General features: G+C 45.7%; 1 protein-coding gene and 1 pseudogene across 1 annotated transcript in view; both read right to left on the minus strand.

Annotated features, from left to right (window-relative positions):
- LOC136833926 (endoplasmic reticulum transmembrane helix translocase) overlaps window positions 1-19,955 on the minus strand; it is a 250,579-nt gene that overhangs the window by 213,787 nt on the left and 16,837 nt on the right. Inside the window, exon 2 of the mRNA XM_067096210.1 lies at window positions 14,055-14,144. Coding sequence (XP_066952311.1) covers window positions 14,055-14,144 — 90 coding nt within the window. The remainder of the gene's footprint in view (window positions 1-14,054; window positions 14,145-19,955) is intronic.
- Window positions 8,796-8,914, minus strand: LOC136838406 (5S ribosomal RNA; annotated as a pseudogene).

The following is a 19,955-nucleotide window of genomic DNA, read 5'->3' on the forward strand; positions in this document are numbered from 1 at the left end:
GGAAGAATCCACAAGCGAAGAAAAGTCTGAGCCAGCTGAAGAGGGAGAGCTAACCCCATCGGTTCCTTAGTCTCGTACCACATTCCCGCTCTTCCCGAAAGCCTAGAGGGAGGCAAGGAGAAGACAGTCTTGCGGCATCCTTCTTTGAAGAGAGCCACTCTCCGAAACCTTTAGCGCTTTCTTCATGGAGATCGAGGACGCATTTTAACTAAAGAGGAAGATTTCGAGGCCTTGGTGCTCGAGAGCATGGAACCAGGAGAAGGAGGAGAAGCAGGCTTGAGGGAATCTCCATACTCCTGAACCAGTAAAGCTGTCAACCTCTTGTAATCAGAAATGGTGATATCCTTAGGGGATTCGTCCTCCGATAACGCCTCCAGGCCAGAAGGAGGAGGAGAACGTCTGGAAGTAGAAGGGCACTTGCCAGAAGAAGAGCGCCTAGAAGGAGAGGAGCCTTTGTCCACTGGAGAACGACGATCCGGAGAGAAGCGCCTGCAAGATGACTGGCGCCTGACAGGAGAAGAGGCTCGAACGGAAGAGGAGCCCTTGCTGGGAGAGGGGCGCCTAACAGAAGAGAGGGAGGCTGGAGAGGAACTTCTACGAGGCGAAGAACGAGACTGACGAGCAGAGCGTTTGACTGTGGAGAAAGCATCTCCAACAGGAGAAGACCGACGACGACGAGGGCGCGAGCGCCTGGAGAGGCGCTATCCGCCGAAGAGCGCCGAGAGAGAAGCGCCTACAAGGGAGGAGGCGCCTACCAGGAGAGGAGCGCCTAACAGGAGAGGAGCGCCTACAGGAGAGGAGCGCCTACCAGGAGAGGAGCGCCTGCACGGAGAGGAGCGCCTGCAAGAGAGAGGAGCGCCTACCAGGAGAGGAGAGCCTGGAAGGGGAGGAGCGCCTGCTGCTGGAGGGGCGCTAACAGGAGAAGAACGCTTCACAGAAGACGACTTGCTGGGAGAAGAGTGTCTCTTGGAGGACTTAATCGGAAGAGAGGCATCCTTCCGACGAGAGGAGCTCTTTGATAAAGAGCCAGCAAGAGCAGCGAGCTGAGCCTGGAGGCCTACCAGGATCTGCTTGGTGGACTCCTGACCACCAGAAGAAGAGGAGGGAGATCTTCGAGTTCTCTTCTTTGCAACAGGAGAACCTTCAGGGAAGCGCTCAGGGCTAGAGTCCAATGCGTCTCCTCTAGGAGCCTTCCAAGTCCTCTTCAAAGGGCACGACTCCTCAGCCGAACTCCAACCACGTTTAGGAGAAGAAGAAGCAGAAGACGAGAAACACTTCTTCAAGATCCCTTTTCTCACGGCGATCTAAGGCAGCCTGGGACGCGTCAACAGGCGCTGCGAAGGGACGCCTGACCGTTGGGAGCGCTCTTCATCCCCTTGCGGCTGTCGACATTCCTCCTCCACTGGGTCTGGGAGTTTGGAAGAGGTCTAGGCCTAGGAGCGATGCAGAGCCGGTCAGACGCCCCCTCCACTACACTGGGGACACTACACACATCACTATCACTTCTCACTTTCTTTTCCTCCAAAGCACGCATCTGCAACTGCATCTTGTGGATCGTAGCCTTCATTGCAGCCATCTCCGACGACCTAATCCACAGGTTCGACGAAGGGTGAAGGAGCTGAAACAACTGGAGTGACAGGCGAATCTGGAAGAGTGTTAGGTTCTAAATCTACCTCCTTAGAAAGAGACCTACTTGAGCTTCTAGAAGAAGCCTTCCTAACTCTATCCTTCTCCAACTTGCGTACATAAGAGTTCAAAGCCTTCCATTCCAGATCAGTGAGATTCTCACATTCAACACACGTGTTCTCAATAGAGCAATCATTCCCCTACACCTCGAACACACAGTATGAGGACCTACCAAGCTTTCGGTAGTCTCACCTTACAATCAGACCTAACACACACACGAAACACAGGTGCAACACTCTGATCAGACATTCTTACAGAAAATACCAAAGCCGAAATCAAAATCAGTCCACAAAAGCGTATGCCAAGCCAAAGATCCAATACGTCACCAAAGGTCAGTCCAAAATAATCCTCAGCAAGCGAAAAATGAAAGTCTAAGCAGAAGGAACCAACAACAGATGTTGCCGGAACCAGCGACAGAGAAAATCTGATATGAAAACGGGAATGGTTCCTATTCCGCCACCCAGCGGTGGGTATGGTAGATCACCTGACCTACCTGTCGCGTGTGCCGCGAAATTTGAATTTCTGTCAGGAACGCCGGAGACTATAGCTAAGTATATATCTGACGGGTAAGTTGCATGTACAAAACACTGATTACTTATTGTTCTGATTTATGTCATATTTTACCATTTTTTTTCATCTGGCACAGTACACAAGCAGTCATGCTAAGAACAATATACCACGTTCATAAGTGCTTCTGCCTTACCACTTGGCTAAAATACCTGTCTACCTTGCTGATTAGAGAGCTCTTCATTCTATGGGGCAAGCATTTTGAATGGAGGAAGGTTGAAAATCTGACATATTATGTGTCCTCATACATATCTCTAAGCAGTTTCATAAAACTGTAAACTGAAGCAGCAGCATTCTGAGAACCAGCTTTGAGGGATTCACTTTTGAGATCACCTCAAAATATGCCTCAAGAGAATCCTTTAACTTCTTACTTGTTTTAAGAGGAGCTGAGGTAAAAGCATACAAAAGAGCAATCACTAGATACATCTCAGCAAAAAGAAGAATAAGAAGTGGAGCAACACGAACTATGAATCGCTTAAAAAGACACATGAGAATCATCTGTCAAGTCTAAGAACTGAGACAGTAGAAAACATTAAATCTGCCAACAGATTCTGAGGTGATACATGACTGAGAGGGTGACATACCCAGGACTGTCAGCAATGACATCATAGGATGCTGGGCTTACCAGACTACTGGGGAGAGATGGCTAGATGAGAGGTAGAAGGTTCTCGCTTACACCACTGCAGAAGATGAATACCCCGCCTTGCAATTCCACAACTCCAAAAGATATGAAAGCACAAAACTAAAAGAGGTGGAAGAGGAAGAGCTGCTGGTACAAATAGGTCCAGTTGTCAAAAGGTGAAGAATATGAGGCAACAGCAGGGGAAATTGAGTAAAAGGAGGGGGGTTAATGTCCAAAAGAGAAGGAATAAATGATGATACAGCGCGAGTAAATGACTAGACAACTAAAGTACTGATAAGTAGTTCAGAAACTACTCAACTAGAATACCATGTCTATAATCCCTAAATAGCTCAACTGGACCACACATACATCACCGTGAGCTGGTTAATGAGAGCATTTAACTCTCCTGAATAAATCCCTCAGAGAAAGTGCTGAATCTGAGACAGAAGACGGTTAAGAGAGAGGTGGTGAGGGGCACAGAGACACGTTTTGGTTCTCTGGCAGAGGAGAAGACCTACTGATGCATGCCAGTGCAGAGGTAGGGCTACAGACAGACAAAGGCTCCAGCGCTTTCTCTCTCACAGCGAAATTGAAAAAGGTAAATCACTATGGAGGGAACAATGATCTTGACTCATAATATACTCAGTCAAATACTTAACTGATGATAGAAATAAACCAAAATCTTAATAAATTTTACCTACCTTTCCTCCTGAATCACATAAGAAGTATAAGATGGTGGTGCAGAGTTCAAGAGGAATTAAACCTATCACGCAATGAAGTAGGTGTAATGATAGCTAGGAGAATATTAATTATGAATAGCATAAATATAAGAGAGAGAAAAAGAAATGAGAGAGAACCAGTGATATAGAAAAAGAATGAATAAAAGAGAGAGAGAAGAGAGAGTGTGTGTGTGTGTGTGAAAAAGTGCAAATTGAGTAAGATTGTTTAAGTCTCAGGTCTTTGGAAACTAAAGACTTCCAGTGACATCATTAGTCCCTCCTACGAAGGAGGGGATTATTTCATCTAATTACACCCAAAGGGACGTCATTAGATAATATCCAACCAATTAGGACATCTACAAGGGCAGGACAATAAAAAATTGGTCCGCCTATTGTGGGATGGACTTTTTCCTTTCTTGAACTTTCCAACAGGCAAGGAAGAAAGGAAGAGGGGCAAAACAGAGAGAACAGAGTAGATAGAAAAGATACAGATAGAAGAGAGAGAAGCAGAGAAGTGAGGTCGTAAGCTTCACCAGTTGTGGGTTGAGAAGAAAGCAAGGCTCATACTTAGATTTGTATTCATACTACTGAACTTGTATATATATTTAACTTGTATATGTACAGTGTTATTTTTACTGGTGTGATAACGAAGTAAGAAAAACTACACTGCGTCTTCCTAAACCTCCTGGGACTCAAACATTACTATAACAAACAAAGCCAGAAATGATAAAGCAACTATAAAGGAAATAATAAACTTCTTTACATACGAACGGCTCCAACAACAATAGAGAAAAGAACATCGTAACATTTGAAGGTGGTAAAAACATTACATTGGTGACATATCATAACACAGGTGCAACATCAGAAGAAGAAGGTAAAGAATGAGTAGTCTTTTGGCCGGACCTACAGAATTGTATAAGTAATCTATTGAGCTCTTGCATCTTCCAGTACCTCACAAAATTATTAGTTCTCATCACACTACTCCTAACATTTTCACACTGAGAAAAAAAAATAAAATCACACTCATTATCCCTACCAATAATACCCTGTGACCATCATGTTCAACTGAATACATTTGGTTTACACAAAATTTGTTCAACAAAACCTAATGCTTCTCTATCTCTGCTTGCTGTAGGGAACATTATGCAAAAAAACCAAGCATGCACAATACCATACAGGAGAAAAACAACCCAAAATAATATTATTACAGCAGATTCAAATCATAGCACAAGACATGGCATGAATTTTAACAAGAACATAAACATTCCAACACCACCTGAAGGGGAAAATGATATTTTAATGATAAAATAAAGTTTGTTCATACTTACCTGGCAGATATATATATAGCTGTATTCTCCAAAGTCCGACAGAATTCCAAAAACTCGCGGCACACGCAGTGGGGCCAGGTGGTTAATACCCATTCCCCCGCCGCTGGGAGGCGGGTATCACGAACCATTCCCATTTTCTATTCAGATTTTCTAGTGCCACTGTCTCCTGAGGGGAGGAGGGTGGGCACTATGATTATATATATCTGCCAGGTAAGTATGAACAAACTTTATTTTATCATTAAAATATCATTTTGTTCATGCAACTTACCTGTCAGATATATATATAGCTGAATCCCACCATTGGAGGTGGGAAGAGACAGAATAGGATTTAGGAAACAAATATATGTGGCGATTGACGCCTTGGTTCCTTACTTGTTAGCATAGCTGACTTCGTGATTACAGTCACCAAGCCTGCTTCTGCTTTACTACAGTCTCCAGCAAGGTAGTGACCTATATAGCTGGTGAGTTCTAGATGATCTGTCCACGGGGCATGACCACAATGGGACTAGATCATAAGACCATACTGTGAGAGCAAAAGGAGCAAACGACCAACCACCTGACCGAGAGCATCAACAGGACCTGCCAAGGGACGCAGATTGGGAAGTCCCCGTAACCAACTTACAGCTTGACATGCCCTCTCCCTGGTCCTGGGAGTCCGACAGAGGTCCAGGCCTATGTTAGCATAGCTGACTTCGTGATTACTGTCACCCAAGCCTGCTTCTGCTTTACTACAGTCTCCAGCAAGGTAGTGACCTATATAGCTGGTGAGTTCTAGATGATCTGTCCACGGGGCGTGACCACAATGGGACTAGATCATAAGGCCATACTGTGAGGGCAAAAGGAGCAACGACCAACCACCTGACCTAGAGCGTCAACAGGTCCTGCCGGAAGGACGCCAGATCGGGGAAGCCCCGTAACCCTCTTGCGGCTTTCGACATGCCCTCTCCTGGTCCTGGGAGTCCGACAGAGGTCCAGGCCTAGAAGCATTATGGGACCGATCTGACGAAAAAAACAAAATCAAGATTAAAATATACTTCCTAACCCTCTAAAGGATAGGATGAGTATCGCTCCCTGCCCGCAAACACTATGTCTGCAGAAGCGACAACAGGTCCTGCCGAAGGACGCCAGATCGGTGGGAAGCCCCGTAACCCTCCTGTGGCTTTCGACTTGCCCTCTCCTGGTCCTGGGAGTCCGACAGAGGTCCAGGCCTAGAAGTGTTATGGGGCCGATCTGGAGTGCGGAAGTTCATGGTCCTAGCGAATAGCAGTCTTAGGATGTCGTCTTCACGTCCCAAGTAATGTGAAGTTTAACACCGAATTGCTTCACCAGAAGGTGGTACCCAGAAGATCGCAAAGGGACATGTTCTTCTGGAAAGCCACCGAGGTTGCAATGGCTCTAACTTCGTGAGCCTTAACTTCAAAAGACTCAAGTCACTGTCTTGAACGTCGGAAAGTGCGTCTAAAATGGTGCTTCTAAAAAAGAACGCCAGTGCATTCTTAGAAAGAGGCAAATCCGCCTCTTGACAGAGCACCACAGACTGTCCGAAGGACCTCGACTTTCCCAAGTCTTCTGCAAATAAAATTTGAGAGCCCTGACAGGACACATGACTCTTTCTGGTTCATGTCCGAGAATTTCTGTCCTACCCTTAATCTCAAGGTCCTGGGCCAAGGGTAGAGACGGGTTCTCGTTTTAGCAAGAACATACGGCTTAGAGAACATACTGCATTATGGCCTCTAAAACCTACATGATTATTGATAGCCTGAAGTTCACTAACTCTCTCTTCGCCGTAGCAGAGCAGTTAGGAAAAAAAAAACCTTCCTTGTCACATTCTTGAGACGCCAAGAAAGAGGCTCAAGGTATTTGACATAAAAAATTTAGGACGACATCCAGGTTCCAGGGAGGCGTCCTGAAATGAGGTACCTTGACAGTCTCAAAGGATCTCAAGAGATCGTGAAGATCCTTGTTGTCGGCTGATAGTCTGAATGCAGTTAGACTCAGAGCGGGAAGTTTTGAGGTACCTTTGAAATGGGGCTGCCTGAGCAGATCTACCAAGGGACGTCCCCATAACCTCCACAGCTCCTGACATACTTCCTCGTGAAGGGTCCACTCGGTCGGTAGAAGCTGCCGCTGTCGACCGAGAAGGTCCGCGCGGATATTCTCCACTCCTGCAACGAACCTCGCAAGGATCGTGATCCCCCGCGCATGGGCCCAAAGCAGGATCTCCTTCGCCAGGGCGAACAGGGACCGGGAACAAGTTCCTCCCTGTTTCTTGAGGAATGCCAGGGCTGTGGAGTTGTCTGAATTTACTTGTACGACTCGGCCTGACACTTGGCTCTCGAAGGATTGAAGGGCCAGCAGGATCGCCCCAAATTCCTTGAGATTGATGTGCCAGGACACCTGTTCCCCCTCCAGGTGCCTGACACTTTCTCCTCCTAGTGTTGCTCCCCATCCCCCTCCCTGGGAGCGTAGGAAAACAACACCAGGTCGGGGCTCTGAAGGCATAGAGAAACCCCTTCTGCCAACCTCGAGGGGTCGAGCCACCACCTCAGGTGAATCTTGAAAACGGAGAGATCTTCAGGGTCTCCTCTAGATTCTCCTTGTCTATTCAGTTTTCCGCCAGGAAAAACTGGAGCGGCCTGAGATGAAGTCTTCCCAGGGAAACATACTTCTCCAGAGAGGAAATGGTCCCCAGCAAACTCATCCATTCCCTCACCGAGCATATTTCCTTCCCTAGGAAGGATGAGACTTTTCTAAGCATTGCTACTGACGTTCCTGGGATGGAAAAGCTTGAAAAGCCACTGAATCCATCTGAATCCCCAGATAGACGATGGACTGCGTCGGGATCAGATGGGACTTTTCTTCGTTCACTAGAAGTCCTAGGGACTTTGTCAACTCTAAATTCGCATTCAGGTCCTCCAGACACCTTGACTGTGAAGAGGCTCGGATGAGCCAATCGCCAGGTAAAGCGAGATACGAATACCCGCCAAGTGAAGCCATCTCGCCACATTTCTCATGATAATCGTGAAGATCATGGGAGCTGTGCTTAGCCCGAAGCAAAGAGCTCTGCATTGAAACACTCGTCCCCTAGTACAAACCTCAAATACTTCCTCGACTGGGGATGTATGGGAACGTGAAAGTAAGCGTCCTGTAAGTCCAGAGCGACCATCGAATCTCCTGGTCTTAATGCTCCTAAAACAGACTGGGACGTCTCCATCGTGAACTTCTCCTTCACCATGAAGCGGTTCAGTCTACTGACATCAAGGACTGGTCTCAATCCTCCCGACTGCTTCGAACTAGGAACAGTCGGTTGTAGAATCCTGGGGAGTCCAGCTCCAGGACTTGCTCCACAGCTCTTTCTCGAGCATTTGCTCTAATAGCTCGAAAAAAGGATCTGTTGCTTCTCTTGATGGAATGAGGACGACAGATCCCTGGGCGGCGTGCACAGAAGTGGTGAGTCGAGAAGGGGGATCTTGTATCCTCTCTCGATAACTTCAAGGAACCAGGTGTCTGCCCTCTTGCTCTCCAGGCTCGCAAACAAAAGAAGCCTGGCTCCTACAGGTGTCTGGAGGCGCTGCAAATCACTTCCTGCCCCAAGGTTTAGGCGGGCTCCGCCTCTGAAAAGACCTCTATCTCGGGAGAAGATCTCGAGGAAGAAGCTCCTCCACGAAAGGGCTTCTACTTCCTGGAGGTCTGACCCGACAACGACATCAAAGGGACTGCCGGGCGCCTTGACGAGTGGGCCAAGAGGTCTTGAGTGGCCTCCTTCAAGCTGGAGGAGAGATCCTTGAACAAGGACTGGGGAAGAGATGGCTTGAAAATGGGGAGAACAGCAAAGCCCTCTGCGACGGAGAAACTGACTTTGCAAAAGTATGACGCCAAAGGCATCTGGTGTTCCCAGGCGGTCACCCACCCAAGTACTGACCAGACCTAACGTTGTTTAACTTCGCTGATCGCACGAGAAGTGGTGCTTTCAACGTGGTATGGCCGTTGGCTGGTAGGGCCATAGGCTGTAAAGTTACAGTACAAGGCCCTCTTCTTCAAGAGGCCCGCATAAAAGAGGGAAGCCAGTTCCTCCGAGCCATCCCTGACTGCCTTGTCCATGCAGTTCAACACGCTGGACAGCTCCCCAGGCAGATCGAGTCGGGACTCCTAAACCTGACGTCTAGAGCCCCCAAACACCAGTCCAGGAAATTGAAGACCTCCATGGTTGAAACAGTCCTTTCAAACGGTGATCCGTCTCCGACATAGTCCAGGACACTTTGGCAGCCGACAGGAGGGACCTTCTAGGCGCGTCGACCAAGCTCAGCGAAGTCTCCTGGGACAACGAAGGAACTCTTGAGCCGACGTCCTCCCGGTCTCTTACCACATACCTGCCTTGCCGCTCAGCTTGGACGGAGGCAGGGCAAAAGAAGTCTTGCCTTGGGTCTTCCTTCCTCCATCCAGGTGTTAACCTTCTTGAAGGCCTTCTTCGCCGCCAGAGACGAAGTCATCTTGACAAACCCCGGCGCTCCTCACCAGGACGAAGCAAACTGCGAAGGAGGAGAGAGAGTGGCGAGGGTTTGAAACTTGTCGCCAAACAAGTCCTTAAGAAAGGCCGGCTAACACCTGGTAGTCCGTAGACAAGGAAGGGGAGGCTGCTCTCAGCGACTGCAGGCTCCGACTCACAAGAGACTTCTCCTCTTCAATGGGAGAAACGGAAGGCCTTGCGGTCCAACACGCAGATGGGATCTCAATTCGTTCAAGAGACTTTGATTGCTCTGAAGCGTCTGAAAGCAACCAAAGAGGGCGTCCTCCGAGAGTCCATCCGGCGCCGCCCTGCACGCAGCGAGGAGCGCCCTGACGAGCAGCTACAGAAGCGCCCAGGATAGCTGCTGCGGAGCGTCACGATGGCGGTCCAGCCGCGGCGCCCTGCACGGCAGGGCAGAGAAGCGCCCTGACGAGCAGCTACAGAAGAGTCCAGGATAGCTGCTTCATGCGGAGCGCCACGCTGGTGGTTCAGCCGGCGCCCTGCACGGCAGCGAGAGGAGCGCCCTGACGAGCAGCTAGCAGCAAGCGTCTAGGATAGCTGCTTGCGGAGGCGTCCACGATGGCGGTCCAGCCGAGCGCCCTGCACGGCAGCGAGAGGAGCGCCCTGACGAGCAGCTACAGAAGCGCCCAGGATAGCTGCTTGCGGAGCGTCACGCTGCAGCAGAGCGCCACGATGGCGATCCAGCGGCGTGGTGAGCACGACTGGGAGGCGAAGCATGCTTGACAGAAAGGCCCCAGTCAATATATTGTGAAATAGGCTACCTACTTGGGAAGTCTCAACTCCCACTTAGCCTACGAGTACTAGAATTTGGCTCGCCTATGTTAGGCGGTAGATTTAAATCAGTCTCGAGATAAAACCTATTCTCGTCGTTTTAACTAAAATTATGGTAGGTTATCTCTCACCCTGACTAAAACTAATGTTTGATACCGACCTGAGTAAATTATGGCATCTTTAACGCCGTGCGCCTTTGAACTCCTGGCGTTTGTTTACAGGATTTTACTAGAGGCAGCCATTGCCTACGTGGCGTCACTCTAGTCCCGCTGCTCTCGGTAGACTATCTCCAAAACAAACCTTACATTTCCTTTAATAACTCCATAAGTGTTTGATTTTGTTGTAACAACATAGTTACGAAAAACTTTATTGACATATCCTCTTCAGCGTCCGCCTTACGAGTCCGTTTTTCACGACGTGCACTTTGACTGACCTAGCGTTACTATTGTTTCTTCTTTATTATCGCTGACTCGCTCCAATCTATGCACCTTCGCAATAGATAATATTTTGTTAGCCATCTTCCAGATGCAAAAAGGAGCACTATTAGTGCGAGAATGAAATCCTGAACTAATAAATTAGCAGGGTGGGAGGCAAAGTAAGCGATCATTTATCAACAAACCTGCCCCCTACACCTCATGCATATAAAGTGAGGATCTACCGAAACTTTCGGTAGCCTCACCTTAAACTCATTCACACAACATACTCTGAAGCTAGCATAACTAGATCCAGACATCATCCAAGAGCAATCAAAAGCAAATTCCACAAAAGCGTATGCCAATCCACAATCCAAAGACAAAAACCAAAAGTCAAATAGAATACTTAAGTGGAAATAACGAGTTTACGAAATCCAAAGACGGAGGTACTGAAAACAGTTGTTGACAAGTACCGGCGACAGAGAAAATCTGAATAGAAATGGGAATGGTTCTGATACCCGCCTCCCAGCGGCGGAATGGGTATTAACCACCTGGCCCCACTGCGTGTGCCGCGAGTTTTGGAATTCTGTCGGACTTTCGGAGAATACAGCTATATATATATCTGACAGGTAAGTTGCATGAACAAATAGGTGATTACACAGTCCACCCAGGTCAGCCAAATATTCTTTTGTTTATTTTTAATGCGAAGATGTAAGCTAACTTTAACAGTACATAATACTCATCCTAAATAATAGGATAAATATTATGTGGATGACAAATACTGATCTGGTAAAACTTATAAGGTAAACTGCAAAAGGAAGGAGATCTCACAAAAGTCATGTTTAAAATAACCTCAACATCCATTTTTCCTTGACACCTCATGAAGTCAACACAGCCTTTACCTTACAAGCCCTAACATTCACAAGGAGTGCAACAGACTTTTCTCCAAACAGCAGATGGTTATGTTCTCCTTTTCAGTGAAGATACAAAGGATGGTAAGGAATGACATCTAGATGTCTTGTGTGATGAAAGATGTCCATAAGTTTTCCTGGCAAGATGCCTCAAGACCAAATATACATTATAAACTAACTTCTAACAAGGAAGTTTCAGGCATCTAAGGGAGCTTCTCTTTCAAAGTTCTGGCATAGCCACCTCCATTCATTAGAGAAACCAAAATTAGCAGCACGTAAACTGTGGCAGCTTAGGTTCCAGGGAATTGATGAAAGTGGCTGCTGGAAAATTCTTACCAGCTCAGAGGGACACTGGGATGACCCACCATAGTTTCTGCAGATTTGAGAATCATACTTGTTGAGGTTAAAGTAGGGGTGTCTGGGACAATTCCATCTGCTGACCACCTGACTTTGTCCAACACATCATCTTAGGAAGAACAGCATACTATTAGATTGTCCTAAGGAACCTTGAAGTTGCCAATTCCACATTGCCAACTGGTCTAGAGCTCTGAACAATAATTTGGTAGCCATAGTTCAAATGAGTTGCACACAAGTCCACCAGAGAAGTGTCCCAGTCCTGACAATACCACTAAATAAGGAGAACTTGGTTCTATCTGTCCAGCTTGTCAGTGATTACACTGCGTTTCCCAGAGCCAATCCAACATTTTGTTTCTCTCCCCAAAAATGTTGTCCACTGCAAGATGACACAAACAGCAATCCTGAGCCTACCCTGTTAAGCAGATACGTCATCATGGTGGAAATGTTCAACATCATACTCACAACCCTGCATAACAGGCGGCATGAGCTGGCCTAAAGGGACATGATTACTGCCTTCAATTTCGTAAGCTTCATTTGCATGCCTTCTTCCTCTGTTGTCCACTTCCTGATACTGTTAAATCTTTTAACTTGGCACCCCATCATTCTTTTCAGGTGCTGTTAAATAACAATCATTCTACAATGCGCAACATATGAGGAACTCATGCAACAAAGTTCCTGGATTCCCCAACCAACTGAGGTCTGCTACTACCACCCAGGAGACTGGGACTGGCAGACAATTTGTATGTCTCAAGGCTGACCACTAGCTGTTCAGTTGTAGCTGCAGTCTTCCAAGGTTGAGTCAGGTCTATATTTTCTTTTATTATTTTTTTAGGCTCCAAAGGCTGACCACTAGCTGTTCAGTTGTAGCTGCAGTCTTCCAAGGTTGAGTCAGGTCTATATTTTCTTTTATTTATTCTTTTAGGCTCCAAAGGGCCCATAGTTGAAAAGTTTGAACTATTTTTTGTTCCATTTTTTGATGGGGACACAGGCACAGAAACATCTGGCTCAAAGGAGAATGGTTCCATTGTAACAATGCCAGGTCCTTTTTCACAGGGATATCCTTTTTCTTGCATGGGTCGTCAACATTTGGAGAATTTTCAATCTCCAAGGTGGGTGCAGAGGTCGTCATCTGTTCCAAAACAGTAACATCAAAGGGCCCAGGGGTACTCAACTCTTTATTCTTACTATTCATAAAGATTGAATAAAAAAAAATAACAAACCTGAAAACTTTAAAAAGATATCATTAGCCTTCCATGGAGTTTATTCTTCCACTAATGGCACAAGAGAGAGTTGACTCCCAAATGTCTGCACCCTACTCTACCCTACCCCACAAGGGGTGGCACAATACAATTAGAGTGGCCCAAGTGTAAGCCAAACCTGCTTGCTAGGACTGAGAGTATTACAAGAATACAATCATCCCCACCCTAATCATATTATGGGCAAACAGGATAGAATGCCAAGAGTCCTATGTCCAGAGCCAGACCCCACAGGGATCCATGGCCCAGCCCCGCAGAGATAGTTCCGCCCTTGAGATATCAATCTGATATCTCTCAGGTCCGAACATTATCGGGTAGTTGATGATCCTACCACAGTTCTCACTATTTAGCTTTGGATATAAACACAGTCCCAGCTAAGATATCTCTTCCTATTTAACAGGCCCAACAAATTTTTTAAAAAGTGGAAAATTCCACAAAATTAGTCCAAAGAAATGTGTAATAATATATGAGACTCCTAGACTCAAACCTGGGAACAAATTCCTGGGGTTCAAGAGTCCCCTCACCACGTCAAGGTGGTCCCGCATTGAGGGGGTGTTCAAAGGTAAAAATCCCTTCTAAGTGCTCTCCTGGGAAAGACCAAGATATCACTTACAGAACAATCCAACTGTCTTAGAAAGAAAGCTAATTAAACACTGACCAAAACAATTAAGGATATTTATAAGATCTGGGGAACAAGTTGAAGAGGTGTTATAAACATCAGACATCCAAAAGAAATGAACGGTTCCACACCACTAGGAGTCCTCAGAGATCTCGATACATAATCAGACAGGTGTAAAAGGTGCCTCTCCTTTTGTGGATTATTAGTAAATGCACTGACACACATACTGGTTAACATAGAATAAGTTTGTGTTTAAACAACTCTAGTTTTTACTTACAAACATTTTGTGCACTTTAACGAGTTCAGCTGATCCATTATTGGGTGTTGGCACAACTTTGGCTAAACTTGCTATTTTGGGGTTGCTCTCCTGAAAAGTAAAGTAAACGTGAAGGATGAGTCAACACCTGCTACTTGAAACATCAGAAGATAGTACTACTGTTATACTTTCTTTAGGTGCAACAAAACTTTTTTTGGCTAATAAATTTTTAAATTTTTATTCAAATTACCTTTCTTAATCTTACTTTGCAACAATCACATTTCTCTCAACCTTCGTCTTACACCTTAATACCAAAAACCTTCAATAAACAGACAAAGAACATGAATAGACACATTTCCTCTAAGTTAGTAGCTAGGAAATTTCTAACAACAAACTGAGTAAATACATAAAATTTTGTTTAACAGAGGCAAAATGAGATTTTTATGATAAATTAAAGTTTTATATATACCTACCAAGTAATTACATTGCCTATAGTGTCTATTAACCAGCAGCTAAAAATTTTGAAACTCATGGGTCGTGCCATTTTGTTTGGCTAGGTGACTAACCCCGCCCACTTTCGGGGTAAGGGAGGAACAACTAGCAAAAGGATTCAATTTGTTTAGGCCATAATGTTCATGTGAGGGGAGGGTAGAGGGCTCCAATCATGTAATTACTTGGTAAATATATATAAAACTTTATTTTATCACAAAAATGTTATTTTTATATAAGTTAAGTATATCTTAGTTTAACCAGACCACTGAGCTGATTAACAGCTCTCCTAGGGCTGGCCCAAAGGATTAGACTTATTTTATGTGGCTAAGAACCAATTGGTTACCTAACAATGGGACCTACAGCTTATTGTGGAATCCGAACCACATTATAGCGAGAAATGAATTTCTATCACCAGAAATAAATTCCTCTTATTCTTCATTGGCCAGTCAGAGATTCGAACTCGCGGCCAACAGAGTGGTAGCTGAGAAATGGTAACTTACCAAGTAATTACATTCCTGATTCCCACATTGACAGGAGGTGGGATGCATGAACAAATCTACACCAAAACATTAGTAATGGTAATGAATTTGAGAATAGAAAAGCCTGCTAGCATTAAAAATGCCTGTTGTTTCCTTACCTGATTGGGGAGCTGTTGCAGGAAGGTAATGCCTCTATTGGCGTTCTCTCCTTGTCGTATAGTGGCATGGCGGTATAGCTGTGGCTCTCCTACTATATTATACTAGCAGTACCTGATGATTTCAATTGCTGACAAAGGTAATAATGTTGTCCCTGCCCAGGGAGCAGCACAGAAAATACAACAATGAAATAAACGTCACCTAATACCATAAAAAGTTTAAAAACACTGCCAAACCACGAAGGACTGGAGGGCACTCTGGTACACTGTACCCGCAGGCTCCTTAAAAATTCAACAACCTCAAATCAAGGCGAAGAAGGGAAGGAAGGATTGCTTCCTACGCTTCCTCCCCCAACACCACGCCAGCCTCCGAAAATGGACCCAAAGTACTGCAATTATTGTAAACTGTTCCAATTTCCTTCAAATAACATGCTGCAAAAACCGACTTACATTTCCAAAAAGTCGCTTGCAATATAGAGGAGAGGGACAAATTACGCTTTAACGCCAACGAAGTGGCTACAGCTCTAATTTCACGAGCTTTCACTTTACACAATGGAAAAACCTCATCTTCAACAGAAGAATGGGTTTCCGAGATGAGGTCTCTAAGGAAAAATGCCAGGCCATTCTTCGAAAGTGGCTGAGAAGGATTCTTAACACAACACCATAAGGCGTTTGAAGGACCACGAATCTTCTTCGTTCTGTGAAGGTAAAACCTTTAAGCTCTCACAGGGCACAACACACTCTCTTCCTCATTTGGGCCTACAATCTCAAGACAAATTTTTAATTGCAAAGGAACGAGGCCATGGATTGGAAATGGACTCGTTCCTGGCTAGAAATACCAAAGAGGAGGAACAGACAGCATTCCCTTAGGAAAAACCCACTCTTTTGTCTATTGCATGGACTTCACCGATTCATTTTGCAGTTGCTAAAGCGACTAGAAAAAGGGTCTTTCTAGTTAGATCTCTTAGGGAAATCGAATGAATAGGTTCATATCGAGGCCCAGACAACCATCTAAGGACCACATCCAGGTTCCATGGCACTACTGCTACCTCTTTCTGTCTCATGGTGCCGAATGATCTAATTAGATCAGATAAATACTGATTAGAGGAAAGGTCCATTCCCGTGTCTGAAGACAGAGCTTAGCATAGCCCTACAACCCTTGATCGTCAAGGATAACAGGTTTCTATCGGTTTTAAGATACAGCAGACAGTCTGCTATTTCAGCTACAGATGTCTGAGAAGACGACACTCTGCGCTTTCTGCACCATTCTCTAAAAATTGTCCACTTAGCCTGATATATTCTATCAGAGGACTGCCGCCTGCATTTGGCAACAACTTGCAAAGCCGATCTTGAAAACCCCTTCTTTCTAAAAAAGTTTATTGATAGTTTGTAGCCTGTCATGGCCAAAGTAGACAACCCCTGATGAAAGTGCCATAAGTGGGGTTTTTTAACAGATGAGGTTTTTGAGGGAGCAGCCTTGGAAAGTCTGCGAGGAGAGTGAGAAGGACCTAGAACCATTCCTTTGTTGGCCTAAAGGGGGCCACTAAGATCGCTGACAGATTTTGGTGAGCCTGGAATTTGTTGATCACCTGTCTTATCATACTGAAAGGGGGGAAAAGCTTAAAGGTGACTGTTTGACCAGTCCTGAACATGGCATCGGTTGCCAATGCTAAAGGATCCTGAACTGGCGAGCAAAACAGGGGGAGACGATGGTTTCTTGAAGTCGTGAACAGGTCTATGACCAGAGTCCCCCATAACTTCCAAAGATATGAGCAAACCTGAGGATACAGAGTGCACTCCATGGGTAACACTTGTTTCCAGAGACTTAGTTCGTCCACCAGAACGTTGAACTTCCCTTGAATGAAGCATGTAAGACATTTAACTTGAAAATGCTCTGCCCAAGCAGAAGATCCCTTGCCGTCTCATAAAGAGAGAACAAGTGAGTCCCCCCTTGGTTTTTAATATATGACATGGCAGTCGTACTGTCGGAGTACACTGTGATCGTCTTGTTGCACACTTCTTTGAAAAATTGTATCCCCAGATGAACTGCCTTCAATTCCTTGACATTTATGTGCCAATTTCTTTATTCCGGGGACCAGGTCCCTGAAATTTCCTTGTTCCCCAACAGAGCTCCCCAACCTAGGTTTGACGCATCTGAGAAGTAGTCTACGTTGGGGTTCAATGGAAGGAGCGATTTCCCTTGTGACAACCTTCCTCCTAAGCTCCACCAACACAGATCTCCTTTTATCTCTAGAGTCACTCGGAACACGAAAGAGTCTGGGTATTTTTTCCTGTTCCAGCTGATTTTTAAGAAGAACTGGAGCAGTCTCATATGAAGCCTGCCCAGGAGTACGAATTATTCTGGCTAGGAGAAGTGTCTTTTGAAGGTCCTCTGAACATTTTTCTTTCGACTGGGCCCGAAGTAGCCAACCTTGCAAGTAAAGAGAGATCTTGATTCCCATCAAATGGAGCCATTTCGCTAAGGGAGCGAGAACTCTGGTAAACACTTGAGGCGCCGTCGATAACCAGAAACATACAGTGCGGAACTGGAACACTTTGTTCTCAACATGAACCTCAGAAACTTCCTCGATTCCCGATGTATTGGGACATGGAAGTACGCATCCTGCATGTCTATTGATGTCATCCAGTCTCCCTGGCGAATGGATGGCATGCAGTTCGATTTGTCTCTATCTTGAGCTTTGTCTTTTGAATGAGGACAATCAATGCGCTGACGTCCAGGACAGGCCTCCAACCCTCTGAAGCTTTGGGGACCACAAAAAGGTGATTGTAGAACCCCGGGGAGCCCACATTCTCTACTAATTCTATAGCCACCTTCTTGAGAAGGGATACTTCCTCTGAGAGGGCCAAAGACTTCTTTGAGCCTTTGGAGGAGGCTGACAATGTTACTGGAGAGCTGCTTAAAGGTAGCTTTTCTTTGAAGGGGATACAATAGCCTTCCCTCAGAATGCTGACAATCCAGGGCTCTGGCCCCTCTCTCTCCACTTCTCCCAGAAGAGAAGGAGCCTGGCTCCTACAGAAGTTCGGAGGACGAAATTCTCACTTGCAAGAAGCAGAATGGGATGAGGATCTCTTAACGGCTCTGGAGACGAACCTGCCGGAAGAACAGGATCTAGAAAAGGAGCTTTGTCTGCTGCCCCGAGAAGGCCGAGTCTGCAGCGGGGAGACTGTACTGGAGGCATGAGCGGGCATCTCTTTTAGGCCACCTAGAAGATTGGTAAAGAAGGTCTTGCGTTCTCTTCTTCTGAAGATCTGAAGAAATCTCCAGAACTGTGGCCTGCAGGAACAAGTGGTGAATGTCCATCGGGGAAAACAGAAGTGCTGACTTCTGTGAGGGAGTTACTCCCTTAGAGGTGTAGGACCACCACAGTTCCCTCTTGTTAAGGACTCCCATTGTGTAAAGGGAAGCTAACTCCTGGGAACCATCCCTGATCCCTTCATCAATGCACAAGAAAACTCCCAGCCAGTCGGAGGCACTATCTTCAGGAACAACAGAGTAGTCCTTAATCTTACGGGCTAGAGAGCCCACAGGCCAGTCAAGGAAACTCAAAACCTCGAACACTTTAAATAAGTTCTTATGAAGGCGGGCAAGTTCTGACAAACTGAACATAATCTTTCATTGACCCAAAAGCAGATCTGTGAGAAGAATCAATCAGCCCAGAGAAGTCCCCTGGGAAGAGGCAGAAACTCCCAGGGAAGGAGCCATAAGATAACTGTCTCCTCTTAGACAATCTGGAATGGGGGAAGCTGAAGATGGCTCTACCCTGATCCCTCTTCTCTGCTAGCCATCCATCAAATCACTGAAGGCTTTCTTAGCAGAAGAAGAAAGCACTAACTTGGGCAGCCTCGAAGAATCAGAAGACTGTGACTCCATAAGAAAAGCAGAAGTGGGCGAAGAAGGCACTGCAGGCGAAAAGAAACTCAGAGAGTAGCAAGAAGATACCTTAGCAGAAATGGATATGCTGAAGGAATGATGACTGACGATAGAGTTCAAGGGGCATTTCTCCTGCATCAACTAGCAAACTAGATATTGGTGATGAACAAAAAGCTCCTGTGGCTATACGAATGCCTGAATGATGAACGGAATCTAAAATTTGTAAGTCAGACGAAGAGGCTGAAGAATATACTTCACAACCGTATGATAGCTTTGATAAGATTAAGGTTTTATGAAGCTTTAGTAAAAGATTTCTACCAGCTCCCCAACTGTGTGAGACAGCACCTTCAAGATGTGTAGAGCCTCTAGGCACTTTGCATTGATTTGTTTGATATGGGGGACAAGTCTTTCTGCTATCAAAAACTAGGCCTAAGAAGTGCGCTTGTTCTACACATGGGACTCTATGGCCATACAAATAGAGGTTTGGATCAGGATGTACTCCCCTGATCCGGCAGAAGTGGACAGCAGTAGTCTTACTTACAGAGATTTTAAAACCCTGTTTCTCAACCCAACTTACTATTTTATTTATAATTAATTGTAACTTTCTTTCGGCTTCAGTCATCCGAGTGGCAGCAAAAGATATTGACAGGTCATCCGCAAATAACGTCTTTAAGACCTCTTTTGGAATAACAGATGTAACACTGTTTATGGCCAGAGCAAAGTGTTACTCTGAGAACACTGCCCTGGGGAACACCTTCTTCTTGGCACCTTTTCTCTGATAAAGTACTGCCTACTTAACTTTAAAATACCTACGATGTAAAAATGATCTGACAAATAGAGGTAATTTTCCTCGTAGACCACCATTCTGCATTGTCTTCAGAATTCCATGTCTCCAAGCAGTGTC

Source organism: Macrobrachium rosenbergii, chromosome 4 (assembly GCF_040412425.1).
Source record: "Macrobrachium rosenbergii isolate ZJJX-2024 chromosome 4, ASM4041242v1, whole genome shotgun sequence".
In the NCBI taxonomy this organism is placed as follows: Eukaryota; Metazoa; Arthropoda; class Malacostraca; order Decapoda; family Palaemonidae; genus Macrobrachium; species Macrobrachium rosenbergii.